General features: G+C 42.5%; 1 protein-coding gene across 1 annotated transcript in view; it reads left to right on the top strand.

The window, feature by feature from the left end:
• The window catches only part of PLCXD3 (phosphatidylinositol specific phospholipase C X domain containing 3), a 65,855-nt gene extending 58,667 nt beyond the window's left edge, over positions 1–7,188 (top strand). The window contains exon 2 of the mRNA XM_061352165.1: positions 6,453–7,188. Coding sequence (XP_061208149.1) covers positions 6,453–7,165 — 713 coding nt within the window. The 3' untranslated portion in view covers positions 7,166–7,188. The remainder of the gene's footprint in view (positions 1–6,452) is intronic.
• Positions 7,189–17,006: the final 9,818 nt, after the last annotated feature.

Raw genomic sequence — 17,006 nt, 5'->3', positions numbered from 1 at the left:
AGAGGAGCTTGCAGCCTGTGGGAGAAGGGAAAGTGAATAAAATACGCCAAAAGTTGTGAAACTTTGCTTCCATCTATCTGTGTGTTTTCTGTGACATTTGGATCTTCAGGGTGTGATTGCTACTGTCAGGAGCATATTGGGCTGCACTATTTGATTCAGTACCTTTATTTTAGGTGCTGTTTACCAGGCTGTTGTTACAAGGAATGGTCAGATCTGCAATGAGGCAAGGGAAGGGCAGGGAAGGGTGAAGTTCAGGTACGCTTGCCTGCTTTATGAATGATACGTTAAAGCTTAGCCACCAAAAATAGCAGCTTCACCGTGCCTCTGTGTAAATCTCTGTGGGATTGAAGAAACTATTCTGGACTAAAATGCACTCTCCCAGAGGGACTTTTTTCAGCACTGAACCCAATTATTTTTTAAAATATGGGGTTAGCCCCCAGGAAGCCATAAATATGTCCATAGCTAAATGTAGTGGGTTAGGTATTCCCAATTGTCCTATTACAGGATTTCAGTAAAGAAAACAAGAGATTGTTTTCCCTAGCAGAAGTACAAATAGATGTTTTCTTGCAATCTAAGTAATACTGTACATTTTATTCTTGAATATCCAAGTAGTGTTTGGCCACATCTAAGTTCATGAAAATTTAATGTCTCAATGGTTGAAACTGGCCACTTTTGGTTTTTGGACCCTGGCTGCTGCAGATGTTCTAAGTGTCTCTTGATAGCTGATTCTAAATCTTTATCTTCAGGGATGGGCGATAGGGAGCAGACACAGAATAATTTACGTTAGAAAAGATCTCAAGAAGTCAACTGGTCAGTTCCCTGCTCAAAGCAGAGCTAACTCCAAGTTAGATGTGGGAGATGAGGATCATGGGTACAGAGTCCAGCCCTCCTGCACTCCCACTCCAGGCTTAACTGGTCTTGGGGGAAATTATTTTTTACTTATGTCCAAATGAAAAAAAATAATTCTGGAGAGCTGCTGTCTAGCCAGATGATCACCAGCTAGAGACCCTGCTCTCCAGGGACACTGTACCTTGTGTACATTGCTTTTTCAGTTTAAGGTCACTTGGAAGTTATCCATACAGGTAAATTTGCCTCCTGGCTTACTCTTTGTTTTCTTGAACACTGTCCATATGCTTTAGAGACATTGCCTTTCAAGTTCAGTCACTTCTCCTGAGCCGCTTGGCATTCAAAGTAATTCAGCTGCAGGCTTACTAGTTTCCTTACCACATACCAGTTTCCTGAGCAAGCAAAGATGGCTGCTCTGAAATCCAGGATCTTCAACTTGCTATTTGTCTTCCTCACTTTCCTCAGTATTGTAAATTTTTGTATCACCTCATATTCTTCATGTCCATTCTTCCATTTCTTCAAGCCATTTCTTCCTCAGTTTGTACCATATCCAGCAGCATGCTTGTCTGCTTGAAGGAGTACCTGAAGAAACGACAACCTTGTTCCTAAAAATCAACAGGGTGCTTGGTGAGAGCCAGCATGGCTTCACTAAGGGGAAATCCTGCCTGACCAATTTGGTGGCCTTCTATGATCGGGCTTTGGAAATGATGGACAGAGCAGTTGATGTCATCTACCTGGGCTTCTGCAAAGTGTTCGACACTGTCCCACACGACATCCTTGTCTCTAAATTGGAGAGATATCAATTTGATACATGGACCACTCAGTGGATAAAGAACTGGCTGGAGGGCCTCATGCAAAGAGTTGTGGTCAATGGCTGAATGCCCAGCTGGAGACCAGTAATGAGTGGTGTCCCTCAGGGATCGGTGTTGGGACCAGTCTTGTTCAACTTCTTTGTCAGTGACATGGACAGTGGGATTGAGTGCACCCTCAGCAAGTTTGCTGATGACACCAAGCTGTGTGGTTTGGTTGATACGCTGGAGGGAAGGAATGCCATCCAGAGGGACCTTGACACGCTTGTGAAGGTGGGCTGATGCCAACCTTGCGAAGTTTAACCATGCCAAGTGCAAGGTCCTCTACCCGGCTCGGAGCAATCCCAGGCACAGCTACAGGTTGGGCAGAGAAGAGATTCGGAGCAGCCCTGTGGAGAAAGACTGGAGGATGTTGGTCGATGAGAAAACGAACATGAGCCGGAAGTGTGTGCTCGCAGCCCAGAAAGCCAACTGTATCCTGGGCTGCATCAAGAGGAATGTGACCAGCAGGTTGAATGAAGTGATCCTGCTCATTTACTCTGCTCTTATGAGACCTCACGTGGAGTATTGTGTGCAGTTCTGGTGTCCTCAACATAAAAAGGATATGGAACTGTTGGAACAAGTCCAGAGGAGGGCCAGGAGGATGATCAGGGGACTGAAGAACCTCCCGTATAAAGATAGGCTGAGAAAGTTGGGACTGTTCAGCCTGGAGAAGAGAAGGCTGTGTAGAGACCTCATAGCAGCCTTCCAGTATCTGAAGGGGGCCTATAGGGATGCTGGGGAGGGACTCTTCATTAGGGACTGTAGTGATAGGACAAGGGGCAATGGGTTTAATCTTAAACAGGGGAAGTTCAGATTGGATATAAGGAGGAAGTTCTTTACCGTAAGGGTGGTGAGGCACTGGAATAAGTTTTCCAGGGAAGTTGTGAGTGCTCCATCCCTGACAGTGTTCAAGGCCAGGTTGGACAGAGCCTTGGGTGAGATGGTTTAGTGTGAGGTGTCCCTGCCCATGGTGGGGGGATTGGAACTAGATGTTCTTAAGGTCCTTTCCAAACCTAACTATTCCATGATTCTATGATTCTAAACAAAGACATTGCTTTTAAGATTGCCAGCAAATATCTCTTCCCCACAAAAACAAGCCCTGTTAATTATAAGTCTTCTTCCAGTTGTTAAAGAAGGTTTTACCCACTTTGTCTCTTCTTGACTGGGCAGTCTGTACTATGTGCACACCTTATTTACCTTTGTTTGCCGCCCTCGTGATCTCGATCCACAAGCATTTCTGTTTGACTCCTTGGATCAGCACCATGTTGTGTTGTTGAAATAGTGGGAAAACTATGCTGTGTTTCAAGAAAGTGAAGGAAACCTAGTGCACTGCTGAGAAAATATGTTTGCACTTAAGATGAATATCAGTTTACTCCTCCTCCTCCACCCTGGCAAAGGATGAGTAAATCCCCTCCCTTTGCTTCTCCATATCTTGGTCTGTGAAGTCTCTGTGGTTGATTGTCGTATATATCGGGTCAGGGTGTCCTACTGCAATAGATAGTCAGTGTGTAAGTGCTGTTACTTTCTAAAGATTGCAGGAGTCATTAGTATTTCATAGAATCATAAGATGGTTTAGTTTGGAAAGCACCTTAAACGTTATCCAGTTCTAAGCATCCTTCTGTGAGTAGCTTCCAGTAGACCAGGGTGCTCAAAGCCCTACCCAACCTGGCCTTGAGCACTGCCAGGGATAGAACAGCCACAGATTCTCTGGGCAGCCTGTACCAGTGCCTCACCACCCTCACTGTAAAATTCTCCTCCTAATATCTAATCTAAATTTACGTTCTTCCAGTTTAAACTCATTCTTTTTTCCCCTATTGCCACATGCCCTTGTAAAAAGTCCTTCTCCAGATTTCTTGTAGGCCCCTGGAAGGTACTAGAAGGCTTCTATAACGTCTCCCCTGTGCCTTCTCCAGGCTGAACAACATGACTGTATCCTGCATCCTGTCTTCATGACTGCTGAGTTTCTGTGATATACAGAACCTGCAAGTCCACTTCCCAGAGGCAATATAGAATGTGAATATCCCCATGCGCCAAAGAGTTGAAAGGAAACCTGTTTGCTAAAACAAGTGTATGTTCATACAGAATTCTCTCATTACCAGGAACGTAGTGATTTTGAGCATGTTAGTGGAAAATATACTCTAATTTGCTCTGCCAAATGTACAGATTTTGAATGTTCTCAAGTTACATGCGTAAGCTGGTTAGCACAACAGGGCAGGATGAAAACAAACGAAAATGTAGATGAGAGCATCCTGAAAATAAATACTGAGGCAACTATACAGATTACTTGTACATGTGGCAAGACAAAGCATTTTCTGTATTTTTCAGTCTCTTGAAAGCTGACTTCTGCTTCATTCAATGACAACTGAGTTAAATCTTATTTTATTTTTGTAGTATTCTTTGTTTGGATTACAATACATGGTGATACTGAGAGCACTGTGTGCTTTTCTCTATACCTTCTATGAAAGAATCACCATTTTTAGGCTGAAATATGTGCATGAAGACCTTAATTAAAACAAGATGTTTTTCTAAACTATCCTGCATGTAATATTCAGTGTCTGACTGTGGTGTTCTCCACTTCTCTACCTTCTCTTCTCTGTTTTGCATTACCAGTTGCTGACAACTTGTTCCCCTTAGATTTCTGCGTTGAGAACTGTGCTGCCTCCCCTAAGTAATTTTAAGCAATGTTTGGCACTGTTGTATTTTGGCCATGGTGGTTGACATTAGTTACTTCTGCAACTTCAGGTTGTCAGTGGCTGTAGATCAGGCAATAAAGGGTAAATGGCTTAATTAATCTTAACACCATTTTGAACCTGCCTTGCAATCAGTTGATCATGGTTATACCTATACTTTTTCTGACCTAAAATCCTACTGAAATAAAGGGGGCTTCAATGGACAAAGTGAGGGTTTGCAAGACCCATCCCTAGCTAGTATCAGCAGCTATGCCTTGGTTTAAACAAGACTCGATTTACTTTGATTTCTAGATTAGTGAAGGTTACATTAAGCAGAACATTTAATGTATCTCATTGATTTTCCCTGTAATACTGTTGAAACACAAGTCATTGCTCTAATCATTTGTTTTACCATTAAAATTCTCTATGCAGATCTGGTCCCTTGCGATATCAGTGTGTAACCAGATACTCCATGATCTAATCAGCTTCTGCAAGAAATATGCTACCTCTGCAACACTTAGCAGCAGAAAGCTTAATCAAAATGGAAAATTTATCTAATATTTAAAGCAAAAGGCAGTTCAAAGAGACAACCATGAAAAGCAGGGATGTACAAAATCTTAAAACAGTTCTCAGATTAAACGAGGCCAAATCCTAGCCAGAGTCGACCATAATTTTTTGTGACTCCATTTATTGTTAAGGAAGAAAATGTTATAGCTGTGACTTCAGTTTCCAGGGTTTGCTCCAGTTCAGTTAAAATAGCATTGAAACAAGAATGGCTGACTAGCAGGATTTCATTAATGTGGTACTTGCCACAGCATGCATGCTTTGGAAAGTAATTTTTAAAGGCACCTACAAAAGTGTCAGTAGCAGGCAAGACCTGTGCTCTGAACTCATTTTGATGCTAGGATTTGTGTCTCTGAGGCCCTAATGGTACAGCCCATTTCTGAAATAGAGTTCTACTGACACTGAAGGAGTTTTACAAGCAGTGTTACATAGGCTGTGGAGCTTGTTATGGTGAATCTGACCAGAAGCATCTCTTCTGGCCGGGACAGTGGGACTGTGTCTCTGCCTGCAGCCAAACAGTATTTCTGTATAAACTGCCAGATATCACCATCAGTGTTCAGAAGGGTAGTGGTATTCAAGGGTGATAAGCATCTTCTAGTGCCAGCTCACCTCTCCATGAAGACAATGTCCCTTATGGGGGGAATGATCATGTGTTTGGTGATGTCTTTAGCTTTCTCAGCTGCTTTCATGTAAATGTCTAAATGCTGAGCAAGATAAGTTGTTTTGTCGTTGAGGGTTTTCTTAATGGATGCACCTTAGAAACAGTATTTTGCATAGCAAGGTATCTCATACCTTTTTATTCATGTTTGTTAAGTTGTGGAATGTGGTAACTTCTGAACATAGGCATGTTAAATACTACATCTTGTTCAAGAGCATGCATTGGAGTTTCCGTATTGTATCAGTGACGGGCAGTGCTATTCTTGGCTCTATCTGTAGCGAAGGAAAACAGAATTTGAGGTAAATTTGAGAAGGAAAACAGCGTTGTTGATGAGACTTGAAATAAAGAAAAGGTCAGAAAGCTTAAGTGTCCTTTGCATTTTCAACTCATATTTTAGCTGCAATATAAAGCCAGCTATGATGTTGCTGGTTTGTTTTCTGGGTTTTTTTTAGTTGTTTTAATTTTTTTTCTTTGTTTCCGTAATCTACACAATGCATAATTCAGTGTGTAGGGCCAGACTCTCCTGTTTTCGTTGTCTCTAGGGATTTATTATGGGACTATCTTTGCTGGGCTTACACCAGGATTGCTTTGATGTTCAAAGCCCAATGACTTCAGTGACCTTAAAAGCATAATAAGAAAGTGAGGAAATGCCCATACAAGCAATCAAAGCAGTGCCTGTTTATTTCAAGTTCATACAAGAACTTCATGCTGTTGTAGTAAATACTGAGAGACAAATGTAGCATATTGAGAGAAAGGGCAGGGGAGGAGTCTGTTGGTGAATGCTGGTACAGGTCAGAAAATTATCAAGAATCACTAATAACACATTAATACAATATTGATTGTTTTCTTCTATTGTGTTTTTAGGTTCTCATGACTCATTTAGCTTTTACATCGATGAAGCTTCTCCAGTTGGTCCTGAACAGCCAGAGACGGTCCAGAATTTTGTGTCTGTTTTTGGGACTGTGGCTAAAAAGCTGATGAGGAAGTGGCTGGCTACACAGACCATGAACTTCACCAGCCAGCTGGGGGCAGGTATACGGTATTTTGATCTTAGAATTTCTACCAAGCCCAGAGATCCAGACAATGAGCTCTACTTTGCTCATGGTTTATTCAGTGCCAAAGTCAAGGAGGGTCTGGAAGAGATCAATGCGTTTCTTGCTGACCACCCAAAAGAAGTGGTCTTTCTGGATTTCAATCACTTCTACGGGATGCAGAAATACCATCACGAAAAGCTTGTCCAAATGCTCAAAGACACATACGGAAACAAAATGTGTCCTGCTATATTTGCCCATGAAGTAAGTCTCCAATACCTGTGGGAAAAGGAACACCAAGTGCTGGTGTTCTACCACAGTCCAGTGGCTCTTGAGGTAGCATTTCTTTGGCCAGGCCAGATGATGCCAGCTCCCTGGGCAAACACAACAGATCCAGAAAAGCTGATTCAATTCCTCCAGGCATCAGTCACTGAAAGAAGAAAGAAAGGTTCCTTCTTTATATCTCAAGTAGTGCTGACACCAAAGGCTAGTACAGTGGTGAAAGGGGTTACTAGTGGTCTCAGAGAAACAATCACAGAAAGGTAAGTTTCTTTCAGGTAACATGCTGCTGTGCTGAATGTATGTGTTTGGTAATGCTGCTTTTCTAACGCTTTTTAAAGAAACTCCATCCTACTGTGGGTTATTCAGAACTTGTGCATAATCTTAAAATATTTAAAGAGACATACATTGAAAGACAAGTTTTTGTATTTTGAAATAAAAAATTGCACTAAAGCCTAATACGATTATGGGATTGGGATTGTTTTAGCCTTTTCTTATTTCTTTTTTTTTGGGGGGGGGGGTTTGTTTGTTTTTGTTTTCAAACGTGGTTTCTTACCATGAGCACTGAACACCTTGTCTTGTTTTTCCTTACTGATGTGGACAAATCTATCTGAATTATCTAGATCATGTACGTTTCTATTTATGCATCAGGTTTCAGGTATTGGGTAGATATTTTTTTGCTCATGAGCAAAGCCTGAAACTGCAGAATTTGCATCCTTAACTACCTTTACATACTTTAAAGATGTACGGATTTTCTTTCTGCATACCATCACACATTCTATCAAAGATATCAGCACACTGTTACAGTGAGTTTGCCTCCAAAGCAGCCTTCATTTGTCATACAGAAATGAGACTGCAGACCACTGTACAGGTTCTGTATATGGAATATTGTGTTAACAGACCATTAGTTGTTAGATTACAAAAAAAGCAGTCTGCAAGACGTGAGTTATTACACTATTCTGACTTGAATAAATCACAGCAAGTTTTCAGTTTAAAGGCATATATGTATGACAGTTCTTGCCAACATTGTAGGAAATGTGAAATTTAATGCCAAGACAGAAGAGCTATTTTTTCCCCTTAAAAAAAAAAAAAAGAAAAAAAAAAAGAAGGGTTGCAGATTTAAAAAAATTATAATGGGGGTCAATGGCCTTCTAATGTTCTGCTGTCTGCATGGATGTGCCTGTGTCAGGAAGGTCTATTTGGAACACTGTCCCCTTCTGTATCAGATGAACGCCACAGTGCCTGTGACACTACAACCTGCAAAAGAAAACATGCCTCATTTTTGAGAAAGACTGAGCCATTTTTATGGCAGCTTTCCCAGATGACTGTTAACTTGAAAAAACAAGGAAAATCTTTATCTGAAATGGTAAAACACTGACACAGAAGGTTTTATAAACACTGGAATATGATTCAGAAATGCTTGTATGATTGCACTTGCAACTGTTTACATCCTTCACGTGTTTTTATAAGTCCATTGGACTAGGGATCTCTCTTTCTGCAGAGTCTGAAGAGCACTTCTCTCTATTGAAATACTACTTTCTTGATGGATTTCAGTGTTAAACACTCACTTTGATGTTCAGGGATTTGTTTTCTCTCGTAAACATCTTTCTGAGTGTTCTTCAGACCATGAAGTAGCAAGAACAAGAAACTGCCAGGTTCTTTTTAAAATCTGCTGCATCAGTAAAATATCCATTAAAAAAAAAAACTTTTTTCTTCTCTGACTCAGATTGTGCTTCCTCAAAGCTGTTCAGAAAACTAAAAAAGAGTGGATTGTGAATAAGTTTGTCTGAGCTCTGAATGACTTGAGCCTTTGAACTCTTAGTAAGCCTTTCTCTACAGCAAACTTTGAGATTATAACTTGGAATAATGGGGCTGGAATACCTGGGAATGTTGTTTCCAAATTGCAGTTGAGGTTTTTCACATGAGCTCCAAGTGTGTAACCAGCAGCTGCTGCATGAATGTACTTTTTTTCCTTCTTTACCTAACTTTTAACTATTGCAAAAGACAGGGATTTTTAAAATTATCTCCAAAGCTAATATTTAATCTTCCAAGTGTGGCATCTCATTTTACATTTTTATTTGTATTTTTGTTACTAAAATACACTGCAGAAGTACACAGGCTTTGAATGTTGTTAATCAACGTAGGAACTGAGCTTCTATATTAGTAACTGCTCTAGAAGTAGACTCAGAACTGATTCTCATTTGACGATGATCCTGTTAAAAAATCCATAGACAAGCAATTAAAGGATGTGGCACAGTTAATAGAATTTACAGAATTCACTTCAATCTCACTGCATTAATGTTGCAGTAACTTAGGAGCCAAGGCATAAGTTCCAGCTTCACTGTTTGTTACTTTGATCTGTCTCACAGTTATTTATATAAAGATTATTCTGTCCTTTTCAGAATAAAAGACCACATTATTGTGTTTAGATAGATAACATATGTGCTTTTGTTGCCAGTTGCTGCATGGTTTTATATATTTTATACTATTTTCTGCTTATCAATTAATGCTGGGAAGAGCTTTTCATTAAGAATGCAGTATCTTGCTTTTAGCAGCAGTTTTGCAGTCATATTTGGGTTGGGTTTTTCTCTCACACTAAATTTTGACAGATCTGAATGCAAACGTAGAATAAGATTGAACTTTTCAAGTAATTCTGGTGTGTTTCCCCCACCATCCCCCAAATTAAATATTACATTGCAGAAATGGTTCCTTTGGCATTTTTCGACATATCCTGTAGTTGTCTCTATTTCTGCCATCTGTAGAGTAGCCATTTTCATTTACATATTGATTTATTTCTGAAAATAGAGCAAAGCTCGGGTCCTTTTGGATCAGAACCATCATATTAGGTTTTGGTCTCTGAAGCTGTTTGTTAGTCATGAGATTATGTACAATTTGAAAAGCAGTGGCCACCTCAGAGGAGGAGCCTGGTTTCCCAGTTGCAACACACTGCAAAAACTGCAAGCAGACACTGAGCAGCAATCCATGCCCCTTTCTACTGTTTTGTATCTCATGTTGTGAAAGAACTATTCCTCCATAGCCAAGCTGATTGGTTTAACAGCTTTTAATTGCAGCTGCATGTGGTGGTGGACGTCCACATGTTCAAACTACAGTAGAAAATTCTCCTAAGTTGATACATTTCAGAAGGAGACATGACATTTTCTCTCAGCCTGTTCCCCATAGCACAGATATGCAAGAGGGGAGGCCCATGGCAACTTTGATTAAAAAAGAGCTTTTGAGTTCAGTAGAAGATATACCAGGACTGGGTTTTACTGAGAATGCTTGCTCACAGGCTTTGCTGTCATCACAGGTAATGCTCTGTGGGACAATAATTTGAAAAAAGGACAAATGATAAAGTAGTCAAGATTTCTATTCCTGCACAAACACAAGCCATTTGTTGTATGCTCTTCTTAGGACCACAGCTGAAAAAATTTGAGGACTAACAATATGTTTTCAGGCTTAACATTCTGTCAGACACAGCTTACATGCCAAGGCATACTCTTTGATTAGCAAACAGTATGTACCAAATGAATTGCATTCCCACTGCTTATTGAATTAACTTCACAGTGAGGCAGCTGCCTTTAGTACATTTCAAAGGTGGTTGTGAAACAACCTTTTCATGAGTGTAGGGTTGTTCTTCATAATGATCTACTTTGTTTTCTGATTTGCAGTGAAATTGCTAATTTTATCCCTGACACTGGAGACAAGCCTGATACTCTCTTTTTTGTCTCTGAGGTTGAGTAATACAGATCAGGAAAAAATAGAACTCCTTCAGAGGACGCAGAAGTCCTGTGGTACTTTTAAAGCTTTCAAGAAATAGATGTAAACACATACCCTGTCAATTGTCACTTGATTTCCAAAATAATCTCTAGGGATAATGTTCCCTGTATTCCACATGTGACTAAATCCTTGCCTACCATGCTAAAGCTTCCCCCTTAGCAACCAAAGCAAATTTAAAAACAAAACAAAACAAAACAAAACAAAACAAAACCAAACAAAAAAAAAAAAAACAAAAAAAAAAAACAAAAAACAAAAAACAAAACAAAAACCAAACCCAAAGCCAGGAAAATCCCAACCTGCACATGAGAATGAATCTTTGGAGTAGAAGCAACGCAGCCAAACTGTTAAAGGCTGGTAAACAGGCCACAGAAGCTGTCTGCAAAAAAAGCCATTTCTGGGTGCAGTCATAAACCTAAGCAAAGTCAGATTTAGTGAGCACATAGGTGGATATTAAATGAAAAATAATCTAATAATCCCTGAAGTTTCAGGAAGTGGGTTTTTTTGAAACAGTTGCTGAGGGTGCACTCATCCAAGCCATATCTCAGCCAGATGAATTTGTGAGAGTTTCTATGTTGCTGGAAGAGAGGGATTTGATCATGTTTTGATACACACTTAATATTGACTTGATATTCCCTATTTTTTGAAAAAGGAAACAGAAATGTCACCTTGTGGGAGCTGTATTTTTCTGATTGTCTAGGCATCCTTCCTGCTTGTAGCCTTGATATCTGTCTTCATTATGGGCTGCAGGAGGGTGTCAGGCCACAGTGAGCTGATTTGTGTTTAGAACTTAGTGACCCCATAGCAACATAGGTGGTATGTGAGCTCTTTAACTGCCAACAGACAAGCGCAGACTCCATCTCTCACTAATATATGTGGTACAAACTGTCATTCTGGTATCTTACTAGGGAATTCGAAAGTACTCTGGGCACTCCAGCCTAATCCTTAGTATTTCTGTTCATCCTCAGACTACTCTTAATTACTTTTCTAGTCTTTCCACACAAGAGGCAATCTCTGTTTGCATACAGAGCAGTACAGGGAGACCTTGTTTTCATTTGAAGTATCTACCTGCCATGTCAATAGGCCTGCAGACTAAAATTCCAGATAGGCTGTGTATGCTCAGCCTAATTTTGCTGGCAGGCATTTTAGTGGCATTTCACCAGAGGAGAATCTGTCTGCACAAGGATTTTAATAGAGGGTTCCATTGGGAAGCGCTGAGTGTCTGGTGGCTTTGGTCATGAAACTGGAATAGTATTAAAATGTCATAAACTACATGAGCACTGGAGTTTCAATAACTTTATTAGGGAAAAGTATTTATCTACATACAGATTAGTATCCTGTGGGATTTAGTCCAAAAAGGAAGTTGGCATGGTGATCACCAGCTCTGTGACCTTTAGAGCTATCAGTGGCTTAGCTTTGGGATGTGTGTTTGGGGTAGTCGGTGTGGTGTTCTCTTCTGGTAGTTTGGGGTGTCATAGAATCAACTAGGTTGGAAAAGACCTCTAAGATCATCAAGTCCAACCATTACCCCAGGCGTGCCAAGGCCAACATTGAACAGTATCACTGAGGGCCATATTTACACGGGTTTTGAACAGTCTTTTCTTCTATTTGGCCTGCTCATAATTTTTATCATGTTATGCAACAAAAGACCTGCTTGCAGCTCTGCTATATGCTGTGTGACTACCTGTAAAGATATTTTATGTTATCCATCATCACATTCTGAGTGCCATCAGACCCTGCATGTACAGAAGGCAGCAAGTGTTTTTCATCATGAAAGGAAATGTTCATTCCTCCAACCCTGCTGCTGTAACCTGTCACTAATGTCTATTTGTCTCAAAGATTTCATGCTTTAGTCTGCGTGGCTGCTCTAGTGAAATTGCAAATGGATCATTAAATCAGTTGGGTTTTCTTTGATCTTTCTGACATTACTTAGATCACTAAGGAAACTACAGCTAATAGACACTAACAAGCGCTTACCCAGGGGAAAATGCATTAGTCATGCTAACTGCTTTTACCTCATTGTGAAGAGAATGGTTTCTTGGTGGGTTGGTCATTCTCCTTTTCATTTATAAGTTACAAAATGAGTACTGAGGTTTACACAAACAAGACTTTCCAGATTTACTCTCAAGGTGGCTTTCAAGCTGGTAATGAGGTTCTGTAATACAAAAACATATATTAGCAAATATACCTGCTTGGTCTGTAACATTTTTTAATCTATGTTGTATTCACACTTGCATTCTGCAAACAGTCGACTTCAGAACTATTCTGGTAAGTAGATGAGTAGGTACACCCTTGTCAATTTTTAAGCAGAGAACTGGGCAGTTCTAAGAAGCAGTTAATGTGTGTTTGGAAGTCTGAATTTTTAATCTCCTCTAGCTTCTCTGTGGTCCTGGAGCGATAGGATGTAGATAGAATTTCTCAGAAAAATCTTTTCAGCTCTTAAAACCCTCTTGCATATACTGTATCATTCCTCACGTGTTTGGGCAATTCTCGGTATTCTCCAAAACCTTAGAGGGCTTTCTAGACAGACCACACGCATGCTCTCCCTAGAGAAGTCACCTGCATATTCCCAATTTCTGCAGTGGCTATGTTTGCTTTGATGGTAGGCTTAAGGAAGTCTTAGCTACAGAAAGTCTCTGGGACTCATTGATCCCAGAGAAAGTGATCAGAAAGTCTACAGAGAGTCTCTGGGATCAGAGAGTATACCAAGCCTCAATTATTTTATTAGATGATTCCCATGCTTATAAACATATAGCCTTTGTGGAATAAATGAGCAGCTGGGGCATGCAGACTACAGCCAGAGTTTTGTTGGGGCAAAGCCTGCAGAGGACGCAGTAAAGGATTTTGGCATCCTGGTGCCACATTTGTACAGGTGGCTGCAACAGAGTGAGTAGGAAAGAACTTGTAAATAGGAAAGGCAGCCAGACCAAAGTTCTTGGTGATGCATCACCTTCTGTATGATGCAGAATGTGCACAGGGTTATAAAAATGCCCGTATTTTTCCTCTGTTAAAACAGAGATGATAAAGCTTGTTCCCTAGGAATTCAGTAATGTCTGTGTGATGCAATGCAGTTCTTTCTTAGGGAGAAAGCTTTTGTTCTTAAAGCCTGGAAATGTTTAACTTCATTTTCACAGTATCACAGTATCACAGTATGTTAGAGATTGGAAGGGACCTCAAAAGATCATCTAGTCCAATCCCCCTGCCGGAGCAGGAACACCTAGATAAGGTTACACAGGAACGTGTCCAGGCGGGTTTTGAATGTCTCCAAAGAAGGAGATTCCACAACCTCCCTGGGCAGCCTGTTCCAGTGTTCCGTCACCCTCACTGAGAAGAAGTTTCTTCTCAGGTTTAAGTGGAACCTCTTGTGCTCCAATTTGTACCCATTACCCCTTGTCCTTTCATTGTTTGCCACTGAGAAGAGCCTGGCTCCATCCTCGTGACACTCCCCCTTTATATATTTATATACACTAATAAGGTCACCCCTCAATCTCCTCTTCTCCAAACTATAGAGACCCAGCTCCCTCAGTCTTTCCTCATAAGGGAGATGCTCCACTCCCTTAATCATCTTAGTTGCCCTGCGCTGGACTCTCTCCAGCAGGTCCCTGTCCTTCTTAAACTGAGGGGCCCAGAACTGGACACAATATTCCAGATGAGGTCTCACCAGGGCAGAGTAGAGGGGAAGGAGGACCTCTCTCGACCTACTAACCACCCCCCTTCTAATACACCCCAGGATGCCATTGGCCTTCTTGGCCACAAGGGCACAGTGTCGGCTCATGGTCACCCTGTCGTCCACCAGGACCCCCAGGTCCCTCTCCCCTACACTGCTCTCTAACAGGTCGTTCCCCAGCCTATACTGGAACCTGGGGTTGTTCCTGCCCAGATGCAGGACTCTACACTTTCCCTTGTTATATTTCATCAAGTTATTCCCCGCCCAACTCTCCAGCCTGTCCAGGTCTCGCTGGATGGCAGCACAGCCTTCTGGCGTGTCGGCCACTCCTCCCAGCTTAGTGTCATCAGCAAACTTGCTGATAGTACACTCAATTCCCTCATCTAAATCGTTGATGAATATATTAAATAATACTGGTCCCAGTACCGACCCTTGAGGCACTCCACTAGACACAGGCCTCCAACTAGACTCCGCCCCATAGACTACAACTCTCTGGCTTCTCTCCTTCAGCCAGTTCACAGTCCACCTCACTACCCGATCATCCAGACCACACTTCCTCAATTTAGCTGCAAGGATGCTGTGGGAGACTGTGTCAAACGCTTTGCTGAAGTCGAGGTAGACCACATCCACCGCTCTACCATCATCCATCCACCGTGTTATTTCCTCATAAAAGGCTACGAGATTGGTCAAGCACGACTTCCCCTTGGTGAAGCCATGTTGACTGCCCCTCATAATCCTCTTATCCTTGATATGCCTTAAGATGGCACCAAGGACAAGGTGTTCCATCACTTTCCCAGGAACGGAGGTGAGGCTAACCGGTCTATAGTTACCCGGGTCCTCCTTCTTGCCCTTTTTGAAGACAGGAGTGACATTTGCTTTCCTCCAGTCCTCAGGCACCTCTCCCGTTTCCCAAGACTTGGTAAAGATGATGGAGAGCGGTCTAGCAATGACCTCAGCGAGATCCCTCAGCACCCGCGGGTGCATCCCATCTGGACCCATGGATTTATGGATATCCAGATTGCTCAACTGGTCTTTAACCCATTCCTCATCGACTAAGGCAGACCGCTCCGTTGGCCTATCTTCATCCGAGGTCTCAGCGGTACAGGGCTCTTCAGGACTGCCTCCGGCAGAGTAGACAGAGACAAAGAAGTCATTCAGTAACTCTGCCATCTCTGTATCTTCTGTCACCAGGGCACCCGTCCCGTTCATCAGCGGGCCTACATTGCCTCTGGTGTTAGCTTTACCTGCCATGTATTTGAAAAAGCTCTTTCTGCTGTCCTTGACCCCTCTCGCCAGCTTTAATTCCAAGGAGGCCTTAGTCATCCTAGCAGCTTTCCTACATCCTCTAGCAGCAGCCTTATATTCTTCCCAAGTGGCCAGCCCTTCTTTCCATGACCTGTAAACTCTCCTCTTCCACTTGAGCATACCGAGCAATTCCCTATTTAGCCACGCAGGTCTCCTGACCCTCTTCCTTGACTTCTTACGTGTCGGGATGCTCCGATCTTGAGCTCGGAAAAAGCAGTCCTTGAACGTCAACCAACTATCTTGGGCCCCTTTCCCTTCAAGCAGCCTTGCCCACGGGATTTCCCCTAGCAATCGCTTGAAGAGGCCAAAGTTTGCCCTGCTAAAGTCCAGGGTTGCGATTCTACTTGCTATTCTACTGACCCTACCACACAAGATCCTGAATTCTACCATCTCGTGGTCGCTGCAACCAAGGCAGCCCTCAACCTTCACTCCTTCAACCAGACCCTCCTTGTTAGTGAGGATGAGATCCAGCAGCACACCTCTCCTGGTTGGCTCATCCACCATTTGCATGAGGAAGTTATCATCCATACACTGGAGGAACCTCCTAGACTGCGGCTGGGTTGCCGAGTAGTCCTTCCAGCAAACATCAGGGAAGTTAAAATCCCCCACGACGACCACGGCCTGTGATTGTGAGGCCGCTGTCAGCTGCCTGTAGAAGGCCTCGTCAACTTCCTCACCCTGATCCGGTGGCCTGTAACAGACCCCCACAACAGTATCGCCCCTGCCAGCCTGCCCCTTAATTCTCACCCACAGACTCTCGACTCGCTCATCATCTGTCCCCGGACAGAACTCAACGCATTGTAGCTGCTCTCGCCCGTAAAGAGCAACCCCACCACCCCGCCTGGCTGGCCTGTCTTTCCTGAAAAGGACATAGCCCTCCATGACTATATTCCAGGCATGTGAGCTGTCCCACCACGTCTCTGTAATTGCCACCAGATCATAATCTCCTGACTTAACACAGGTTTCTAGCTCCTCCTGCTTATTTCCCATGCTGTGCGCATTGGCGTACAGACATTTCAGGGAGCGAGCCGAGCACACTGATTTCACCCTAGGATTACAGGAGGCCTCCCAATCTTCATCAATTCCGGAGCGCTGTCCCACTGAGGCAAGCCCAGCTACAACCCCATCCCCCTTCAAATCTAGTTTAAAGCTCCCCAAATGAGCCCTGCTAATTCGTGCCCCAGCATCCTTTTACCTCTGCGCGATAAACCTTTCCCATATGCCAATGTCCAGGCCGGTGCCCTATAAAACCAGCCGTTATCAAAGAATCCAAAGCCCTGCCTGGCACACCAGCCTCGAAGCCAATCATTTATGGACTGCATTTTCCCATTCAGTCCCACATCATCAACAGAAGATGGAAGG

Source organism: Neopsephotus bourkii, unplaced genomic scaffold (assembly GCF_033783945.1).
Source record: "Neopsephotus bourkii isolate Nb327-2 ecotype Australia unplaced genomic scaffold, CSIRO-AGI_Nbou_v1 NB_631, whole genome shotgun sequence".
Taxonomy (NCBI): Eukaryota; Metazoa; Chordata; class Aves; order Psittaciformes; family Psittacidae; genus Neopsephotus; species Neopsephotus bourkii.
Note: the sequence above shows the minus strand (reverse complement) of the source record. Positions and strands in the feature narration are given on the sequence as shown.